At 40.6% G+C, this 11,032-nt stretch overlaps 1 protein-coding gene across 1 annotated transcript; it reads left to right on the top strand.

Moving 5' to 3' along the window:
* Window positions 1-1,348: 1,348 nt before the first annotated feature.
* LOC115147462 (zinc finger protein 420-like) lies at window positions 1,349-9,101 on the top strand. The gene is made up of 3 exons (XM_029689709.1): window positions 1,349-1,420; window positions 3,950-4,109; window positions 6,578-9,101. Exons 1-3 carry the CDS (start codon window positions 1,412-1,414, stop codon window positions 8,227-8,229), a joined length of 1,821 nt encoding a protein of 606 aa, XP_029545569.1. The 5' UTR covers window positions 1,349-1,411; the 3' UTR covers window positions 8,230-9,101.
* The last annotated feature ends 1,931 nt before the right edge of the window (window positions 9,102-11,032 follow it).

Here is an 11,032-nt window from a genome sequence, read left to right as displayed (position 1 = left end):
TTTTAGAAACTTCAGAGTGTTTTCTATCCAATGCCACCAATTATATGCATAGGCGTCTGGGCATGAGTAACAGGCAGTTTACTTTGGGCACGTCAGTCATCCGAACTTCTGAATACTGCCCCCTAGCCTTATGAGGTTAACAAATGATCTCTTACCAAGCTTGATGATTGATGACTGACTTGCCTAGTTAGATAAAGGATCAATTTTTTTAAATAAATAAGAATGACTGTGGTCATTTTTGCTTACTTTTTGTTCTAAATGGAGACAGCATATTGGATTGTCTAAAAATGCGGGAAATTACCTTTTAGATGCCCATCAACATTCTGGGGTAGGACCCCCAGACCCCCCGCCAGGTTATGTCTGATCAATTGAATGTTTGTATTGTATATGATGATGGTACAGCATTACTCCCCACCCCCTTTACCGCAATGGATATTTTTATGTTTCGTTCACTACCAGTGCAGTAGGTGGCGGATATACGACAATAGGTGTGCTCCAAAAACATTTACATATTTTTTATATGCACTTTAGTAACGTGTTGGTTGTCAGGAAAAGTCATCATGGGTACAGGAAGCCAGATCTGCATCACCATCTTAGACCCTCAGTACATCTAGTTGGTGTCAACCACAGAACTCACACTTCTGTTACACACAGGCAGTATAATATATCCTACCAAACTCCTCTCTTCACTCTGGAAGTACACTTGATATTACCTTTTACATTACAATTCTAATTTGTTCTTGGTGGTTTGCTTTGCAGAATTATGTCTTATGTTAAGATCCTCAGAACCTACCTTCGATTACCGCTGTTGACTCAACAGTAGTAAAGATTTGTTTTTGTTTTGGTCCGTTCAACAACAGAGCGGTACTTGCCTTGTATCAACAAGATTTTGTATCTATCTATATACCTTATGTGATGCCTTACTGGAATCATTTTATTGATGATATATGTTGTCTCACACATACGTACTTACTAACACAATAAAGGAAGTTTATTATAAAATGATGAATTCATATTACCCTGCCAACCACTATATGAAGAAGTAAAAAAATAGATACGTTTAAATTGTACCTTTTGTAATGACCACCCAGAAACCGTGTTGCATCTTTTTTTTTTATGGTATTCATGTAAAGAATCTGTGGCAAGACATCAGTAGATTTATAATGGAACATATTCATGAAGATTTGACACTATTATGGAGAGAAGTCCTGCATGAATTCTTTACCTACGATAAAAAATATTTGGATGGATATTTATATTTTTCGATCATCCGCCGTACAGTAGGTGGCGGCAATACGCCGATAGGTGTAGTCTGCCATAAAACCTTAAAGAACAAGACAACAGGAAATTGTTGACAAGGACAGCTAGCGACGAACAGTTCATATCATACAAAGAAACAGTAGCTTCCACAATGGATCGGGTAAGTCTGGTCTTAACATTATATGCCTGCTCTGTTGTATAAAATGTCTAGGCCTAGTTTTCATTATCTTTGAACCTCCACATTGCTGTGTTATGTTTGGGGCGGCAGGTAGCCTAGTGGTTAGAGCATTGGGTCAGTAACCGAATCCCCGAGCTGACAAGGTAAACATCTGTCGTTCTGTCCCTGAACAAGGCTGTTAATCCGTTGTTCATAGGCCGTCATTCTAAATAAGAATTTCTTCTTAACGTACTTGCCTAGTTCAATAAAGTATAACACTTTTTTTTTTAAGTAGCCTACAACTATATCATTTGTATTGTAACGACCCTGGGCTTATAAGCGCGGATATCGACTCTGCCGCTCGAGCATGCTTTTGCGGCACAGTAGATAGCGCGCTGAACTTCGGGCAAGAAGGTCGAGGGTTCGAGACCTGCTCCCTACTTGTTTCATTACAGTATTTATTATGGATCCCCATTAGCTGCCAACGCAGCAGCTACTCTTCCTGGGGTCCAGCAAAATTAAGGCAGTTCATACAATCATGTTTACAAATGTTTACAATCATGTTTCACAAATTACGTTCATCTCTAGGAGACAGAACGCATCTCCTTCCTGAGCGGTATGACGGCTGCATGGTCCCATGGTGTTTATACTTGCGTACTATTATTTGTACAGATGAACGTGGTACCTTCAGATGTTTGGAAATTGCTCCCAAGGGTGAACCAGACTTGTGGAGGTCTACAATTTTTTTTTCAGGTCTTGGCTGATTTCTTTTGATTTTCCCATGATGTCAAGCAAATAGGCACTGAGTTTGAAGGTAGGCCTTGAAATACATCCACAGGTACACCTCCAATTGACTCAAATGATGTCAATTAGCCTATCAGAAGCTTCTAAATCCATGACATCATTTTCTGGAATTTTCCAAGCTGTTTAAAGGCACAGTCAACTTAGTTTATGTAAACTTCTGACCCACTGGAATTGTGATGCAGTGAATTATAAGTGAAATTATCTCTGTAAACAATTGTTGAAAAATGACTTGTGTCATGCACAAAGTAGATGTCCTAACCGACTTGCCAAAACTGTAGTTTGTTTACAAGAAATTTGTGGAGTGGTTGAAAAACGAGTTTTAATGACTCCAACCTAAGTTTATGTAAACTTCCGACTTTAACTGTATGTTTGTATTAAGTACTATTAGACATGCACCTGTATTATGTACGTATGTATGGGGGCGGCAGGAAGCCGAGTGGTTAGTGTTGGGCCGGTAACCGAAAGGTTGCTAGATCGAATCCCCGAGCTGACAAGATAAAAATCTGTCATTCTGTTCCTGAACAAGGCAGTTAACCCACTGTTCATAGGCTGTCATTGTAAATAAGAATGTGTTCTTAACTGACTTGCCTAGTTTAAAAATATATATATATTTTTTTTGTGTGTGTGTTAGTACTATGTTGACGCCACCAATATAATCTAAGATGGGTGTAAATAAGTCAGAAGTGAGACAAAAAAATAATTGTGGTGAAATGTCAAAGGGTATTTTACATAAAGAGGAGTGACTATGTATGTTATGTAAGGATGAAACTGTATTGAAGGAATGTGCTGAGACTGGAAAAGTCAGATGATCCTTGGACCAGCTCGGCTTTGTTAATCTGTAATAAACGCTATTTGAATTCAGAAGTACTGGTATCTGAGAAATATTATTGGACCAATATTTCCTCGACACTAGCTAGATACGTTAGCTTACTAGGTACATTAATAGCTTTAGGTTGGTTGTTTTTAAGTTAAACTTCAAGATTTCCACCAAGGACGTTGCCTCACCCATAATCACTCTCCCTCGCTTGGGCAAGGGACATTTTAAGGTACACTCGGATGTAAAACGCAATTCAAGGGCCGAGGGCTGTTGAGTTTGAAACGCAGCTGGAAGGCAATCGGGAAGAGGCAAGATCAGGTGGGACCATTATAGGCAATGAGAGAGGGCAGGTATCTGTTTCCACTAGTTGCCACAATGTCAAACGTCTTTACCGTATTTTTTATTTATTTAGGGTCAGGCATAAAGTTAGTGTTTTCAAGGTTAGAGTTAAAATCACATTTAAAAATATCAGTTGTAGAAATGGGTGTGGTTTATGGCTTTGTTTGTGGTAACTAGTGACGACCAGGCACTACTCCCATACAAAGTGTTTTTTTCCTCAAAGTTGCCGGGATGTCACGTGTCCTACTTTTACCAATACACTCCTAACAACCTACTCGTTACGAAAATGTATATATGATCAAATTGGCCAGAAGTCAGATTTTGGGCCCAGTTATCCCTCTTGCTTCTCCTCTTCCGCGCTGTTTGATAGGAAATGACTGGTATGAGATATATGGTGGAAACTTGCCCATTCCTCCACCAATCCAATGCTCTTAGATTTGTGGGTTGTAGTGAACGATTTAACATTTCAGGTAAAATGAGATATTCAAGGGATGAACCCAAATCAGAGGTTTAGACTGAATTAATACAATATTTGGTTTAATGACCAACTGTAAACTTCTTGTGGCCAACAGGACAAAGCTAGTCCTTCCCCCTCCACCCTCCAGGAGTCCCCAGGTCGACTGCCTCTCCGTACTTTACTACTGGTTCTGGTCGACTGTAGGAAAACACCGGGGCAGAGTGGAACTGAGAGAGGAGAAGATGGAGATTTGATTTCATTACGTAAGAACCATGGTGTGTGGATTAGTCTGCTTCTGTAACAATTAATTGGTTAATTATATATTGATGAAAATATTTGGTAGTTCCACACAAGTTTGAGAAGTGTAACGTGGTCACCCCCAAAAACGTTTGATTTAACCTAATTTTAACATTCTTTCATGAAGAGCACATGTTCAGCTTCATAAAAACATGTTTTCCCATCTCAAGAGGTTATATGAAATTAAATACTGTAGTAAGTGCCAATGTGCTAAATAAAGTAACAGGGGACTACTGAAAACAACAAAACCACTAGTTCACATTGGTAAAATTGTCCTTTAAATCAGCCACCCATTTGCTTATTACGGGGGTAATGGGAGCTAGTTTTGTTCCACAGGGAGTGGAAATTGAATGCAAGCTTCAATTCTACCATATCGATTTATGGGTAAAATGGTTCACTAGCTCGTTTTCCACAAAAAACACCAGAGAATTGATAAAAAAGACTAGAACCAGCTCACCTGCTTTTACTCTATGATTTGACTGTTCAATGTTTCTTTTGCCCAAAAAATGTGAGGAACAGTTTCACCATATTAAAACATGGGTTGACCTTAGTGAGGGACAGACGTAAATGAATCACTAATTACATGAAATAAATGATGTTCTGAAATAATTGTCAAAGTAACCAAATAACTAGGGCTTTACATGCACACTCATAATTTGACATTTAACTAGTTATGGCAGTAGTGCGAGTATGGCATTAGTAATGTAAACATCTCACTCTGCTTATGTTAATTTGTGTAAGGTCATAACCTAAGTAACAGGCTGACTACACGCGACGCGAGCGTTGCAAAATAAATGTAGAAATCTATGTTATTCAATTATTGCACTCACACTGCTTGCGTGCGCCAACGAGTGTCTGCGTTGCCAAGGGCTAAAATAGAAGTCAGTTCTATTTCTGATGCAGATCGCGCTGCAAGTCCACGTGCCCTCTCCTCATTGTTTATACCGACGTGGGTGACTGAAATGATCGTGGACTTCAGGAAACAGCAGAGGGAGCAGCCCCCTATCTACATCGACGGGACAGTAGTGGAGAAGGTGGAAAGTTATAAGTTCCTCGGCGTACACATCACGGACAAACTGAAATGGTCCACCCACACAGACAGCGTGGTGAAGAAGGCGCAGCAGCGCCTCTTCAACCTCAGGAGGCTGAAGAAATTCAGCTTGTCACCAAAAACACTCACAAACTTTTACAGATGCACAATCGAGAGCGTCCTGTCGGGCTGTATCACCGCCTGGTACGGCAACTGCTCTGCCCACAACCGTAAGGCTCTCCAGAGGGTAGTGAGGTCTGCACAACGCATCACCAGGGGCAAACTACCTGCCTTCCAGGACACCTACACCACCCGATGTCACAGGAAGGCCAAAAAGATCATCAAGGACAACAACCACCCGAGCCACTGCCTGTTCACCCCGCTATCATCCCGAAGGCGAGGTCAGTACAGGTGCATCAAAGCGGGGACCGAGAGACAGAAGCTGTTTTTCAATCTCAAGGCCATCAGACTGTTAAACAGCCATCACTAACATTGAGTGGCTGCTGCCAACATACTGACTCATCTCTAGCCACTTTAATAATGAAAAATGATGTTTAAAGTGGCTAGTGATACAATTATTACAATGCCACTTTATATAATGTTTACATACCCTACATTACTCATCCCATATGTATATACTGTACTCTATATCTATACCATCTACTGCACTTGCACGATGGCGCAAGTGCGCAGCCGGTTTGGGTTCCGTGTAAGCATACGCCTTTAAAAACACCTGTTTTTCTGAATAATCTTTAGAATGATTTGGACATGTGAACACTTAAATCAGAGTTATAGAGGTGTATTTAATCTGTGCATGTGCTAACACAAGCAGCGCAAGCTAACATCTTTTGACCGAGTGCAGTGAGTTCAGGAAAAACTATTTCTAAGCTGCATACTTTCGGTTTTCACATACAAACCTTAATTTTTGAAGCAGTTCGGAAAAATAACATAGTCGCTCTGGTAGAAATGTTATTTTGATTGGCCATTTTCAGCATTTATCAAAGTCCCATCAGGTAGCCTGATTTCAGATGTGTCCATGTAAACAGGTTTGAGGGAAATTGTTATTTCAAAGCATGTCAACGTTTAAATCAAACTCCTATACTAATTGACTATTCACAATAATCATATTATTCTGCACTTGTAACTTTACTCAATGATGGTAAAACTTGGAGTAATTATTGTATTAGGTGGGTTAAAATCTATCTAGAAGTTACACAGGGTTGACGGAGGGACTTGTGAAAATTAGCTTTAGCAAGTCTTTATTCATATTATTTAATAACAGATTTAAAATCTAATACTGGTGCACAATTTCTACTATATGAAAGGGACGCAAAAGGCCTTAGTTTCATGGAAGGACCCATCTGTTCATGGACCCATATTTGCAAAACCTAACTATTCAATGTCTTTGTTTCACAGGGGACATCGCTAATCGTTGCTCTCTTAGAGGGAGGGGCTTATCATCTGGGGAGCCTCAACAACATCATGATGCTGACAAGAAAGAGAAGAGTCTCTCCAGATCAGAACACCTCAAGAAACACCAGCATAGAGGTATAGGGAAGAAACCTCACCACTGCTGCTCTGACTGTGGGAAGAGTTTTGCTAAGCAGGACTTGACTATTCATGAGCAAATTCACACAGGAGAGAAACCGTACCACTGCTCTCAGTGTGGGAAGAGTTTTACTGCATCTAAAACCTTAAAATCTCATCAGAGAATTCATACACGGGAGAGGCCTTACCCCTGCTTTGATTGTAAAAAATGCTTCAAACAATCAGGAGCCCAGACTACACACAAACACACAGGAGAAAAGTCTTATAGCTGTGATCAGTGTGGGAAGAGTTTTACTCGAGATTACACCCTGACTACACACCAGCGCATACACAGAGGAGAGAAACCTTATAGCTGTGATCAGTGTGGGAAGAGCTTCAATCAATCAGGACACCTGACTATACACCAGCGCATACACACAGGAGAGAAGCCTTATAGCTGTGATCAGTGTGGGAAGAGTTTTACTCGAGATTACACCCTGACTACACACCAGCGCATACACACAGGAGAGAAGCCTTACAGCTGTGATCAGTGTGGGAAGAGTTTTACTCGAGATTACACCCTGACTACACACCAGCGCATACACAGAGGAGAGAAACCTTATAGCTGTGTTCAGTGTGGGAAGAGCTTCAATCAATCAGGACACCTGGCTATACACCAGCGCATACACACAGGAGAGAAGCCTTATAGCTGTGTTCAGTGTGGAAAGAGCTTCAATCATTCAGGAGACCTGACTAGACACCAACGCATACACACAGGAGAGAAGCCTTATCATTGTGATCAGTGTGGGAAGAGCTTCAATCAATCAGGAGACCTAACTTCACACCAGCGCATACACATAGGAGAGAAGCCTTATAGCTGTGATCGGTGTGGGAAGAGCTTTGCTCTATCCGGTAACCTGACTATGCACCAACGCATACACACAGGAGAGAAGCCTTATAGCTGTGATCAGTGTGGGAAGAGCTTTGCTCTATCCGGTAACTTGACTATACACCAACGCATACACACAGGAGAGAAGCCTTATAGCTGTGATCAGTGTGGCAGGAGTTTCAGGAGGTCAGGACACCTGACTACACACCAACGCATACACACAGGAGAGAAGCCTTATAGCTGTGATCAGTGTAGGAAGAGCTTTACTCAAGATTCCACCCTGATTAAACATCAACGCATACACACAGGAGAGAAGCCTTATAGCTGTGATCAGTGTGGGAAGAGCTTCAATCATTCAGGATCCCTGATTAAACATCAACGCATACACACAGGAGAGAAGCCTTATAGCTGTGATCAGTGTGGGAAGAGCTTCAATCAATCAGGACACCTGACTATACACCAGCGCATACACACAGGAGAGAAGCCTTATAGCTGTGTTCAGTGTGGGAAGAGCTTCAATCATTCAGGATCCCTAATTAAACATCAACGCATACACACAGGAGAGAAGCCTTATAGCTGTGATCAGTGTGGGAAAAGCTTCAATCAATCAGGACACCTGACTATACACCAGCGCATACACACAGGAGAATAGCCTTATAGCTGTCATCAGTGTGGGAAGAGCTTCAATCGTTCAGGATACCTGACTACACACCAGCGCATACACACAGGAGAGAAGCCTTATATCTGTGAGAAGAGTTTCAGGACATGAGAACACCTAAATAAACAGCAGTTCACACACACTGGAGAGAAACCTTACTCCTGTCTATGTGGAAAGAGCTTTGCTCATTCAGGGTCACTGAAAAAACACAAACATGTTTTCTTTCATCTCCCTCTTCTCCGGTACCAGTTCCAGATCCCTAAATAAAGTTTAATAGAAAACATTTTGTAAAGAGTCATCCATTTCCCATTATCTAACTAAGTCTGATTTACCATGGTAACCTGTGTAGCATAATATGCAGCTCTGGATCCATATGTATCAAGCATCTTGGAGTAGGAGTGCTGTGTGTGGTGGGGTGGGTGTGTTCAGAGCTGTATCTTATTTCATTAATTCATATTATCCATTAAATAACTTCATAATGTAGAATAATGTTTCAACAATACTAGGTGTGCATTCATGTGTTGGGGAAATGTCTGAAGAGATAAATTGTACGTCTTGTCTCATACATTCATTGGTTCCTGTAGGTGCTGGGTAGAGATGTGAGGGGGAGACGGTCATGACCCCCTCAGACCTTTTGACAGAACGTCCAGAATATGTTATATAAGTTAATATATGAGACGGTGCCAGTCACTTGCAGGAACCAAAAGTTAATGATGAATTAATGAATCATGTAAATCATTCAAATATAACTTCTCTGTGTAAGCAGTATATAAGAGAACTAACAGGACTGCCCCGAAAGAGCTCCCGACCGACATGTACTATGGTGCATTAAGTTTGCTGATAATAAATAATTATTCATTAAAGTTTGACTGAGTCCTTGGTAGTAATTTCCACGACACGTATTCAGTACAAAAAAAAACATTAAATCCATTGTCTTATGTGAAGAAGATGTCGCACTGCATGAGGCAAATGGTCCCACCAGATACTGCCTACCTTTTTTTAAGGTATCTGTGACCAACAGATGCATATCTGTATTCCGAGTTGTGAAATCCATAGATTAGGGCCCAATTCATTTATTTCAATTGACAGATTTTTTTTATATGAACTCTAACTCAGTAAAATCGTAGACATTTTGCATTTACGTTTTTGTTGAGTGCAATAATTATAGAAGAAACTAGTTGAATAAATGATTGGGCCTACTACTGTTTTAGGTGTTCTGGGTCAGAACTGTTTCAACGTGACTTACACCCATCAGAGTATCTGTGCTATGAAGGGCTCAACAGTGGAACTGCCCTGTACATATCAACATCCAAGTTATCATGTAGTCTCAGAACCAAACTGGTATCTCCAAGAGAAATGTAATGAGGTGCCTAAAATCCTGAGCTCGGTGCCAGAGTATGCAGGTCGTGCTGAGTACCTTGGGAATAAAGAGAAAGACTGCACCCTGAGAATCACAGACCTGAGAGAGAGAGATTCAGCTGAGTAGAAGTTCAGATTTAAAACACAGTATGCAGAATGGGGGTACAGCTTCCCTGGAACAACTCTGACTGTCACAGGTAATATATAATATCTAATTATAATAGTTGCACCACCTGTCTTCTGACTGACAACCCCATCAATCATTAAGGCCTGTGGACCAATAGTAGAACATGTGGGAAAAAACAGACACATCTGTGCACTCTTGGATAGTAACACCAGTAGAAATGATGCAGTATAATATAAAAGGTAGAAAATGGCATGTTATCTTGTTATACCGTTTTAGAATAATATTTTTTTTAATCCATTTTACAATAAGTCTAACTTAACAATGTGAAAAAGTCAAGCGGTCTGAATTCTTTCCAAATCCACTGTAAGTGTCTATATTTTTTATTCATTTAAATGAACCAGTCCAAAGCATCTAAAACAGTTGAAAACGGTGTCATTATCGTTTGAGGATTTTATCAGATACATTTAGTTTCAGGTGTTCATGGTCAGAGCTGTTTGAATGTGACTTACACCAAGAGGAGTATATGTGCCTTGAAGGGGTCAACAGTGACATTACCTGTACGTATAGACATCCCAGCTGGAATAACGTCACAGAAGTATCCTGGTTCAACAAATGGGAGTCTGGAGTTACTACAGATCTAAGCCAGGACACAGAGTGTGCAGGTCATGTGAAGTACCATCCTACTACAGACAAGGACTCCACCCTGAGAATCACAGACCTGAAAGAGAGTGACTCAGCTGAATACAAGTTTAGATTTACAACAACTGAGGTAAAATGGGGATACAGATGACCTGGAATAACTGAATGTCACAGGTATTACTGTCCTAACAGTATTATATCATCTAGTCTAAGTCATTATATTATTGGTAGAAATAATGATGATTGTGCTATTTTGTCTTAATTTACCCATTTTCAGACCTACAGGTGAAGGAGACTCCTGGCACAGAGGAAGGGAAGGTGACCTGTAGCACCACCTGTCTTCTGACTGACAACCCCACCTACATCTGGTACAAGAACGGACAACATCTGTCATGGAATATTCTAATCAAGTGAGAGACTTTGTCATTTCTTCAAACAATCATCTTTATTCAATATCGATAAATTATTGCAATAATGAGGTTGTTTGACCCAACACCCTTGAGTGTTGGACCGAGTAACCCAACTGATAATGAAAAAACAGATGTTATACAGGACTTAAAAATTCTTAGCCAGGCTGGGTCGACCCCTCCCCGGCTTAGTTTCCCAGATGCAAGGATGAGAACAAACAATGAGATTTTTGTTCTATTCCTTCAGGCTATCTCTATCTCGAGT

Source organism: Salmo trutta, chromosome 14 (genome assembly GCF_901001165.1).
Source record: "Salmo trutta chromosome 14, fSalTru1.1, whole genome shotgun sequence".
NCBI lineage: Eukaryota > Metazoa > Chordata > Actinopteri > Salmoniformes > Salmonidae > Salmo > Salmo trutta.
Note: the sequence above shows the minus strand (reverse complement) of the source record. Positions and strands in the feature narration are given on the sequence as shown.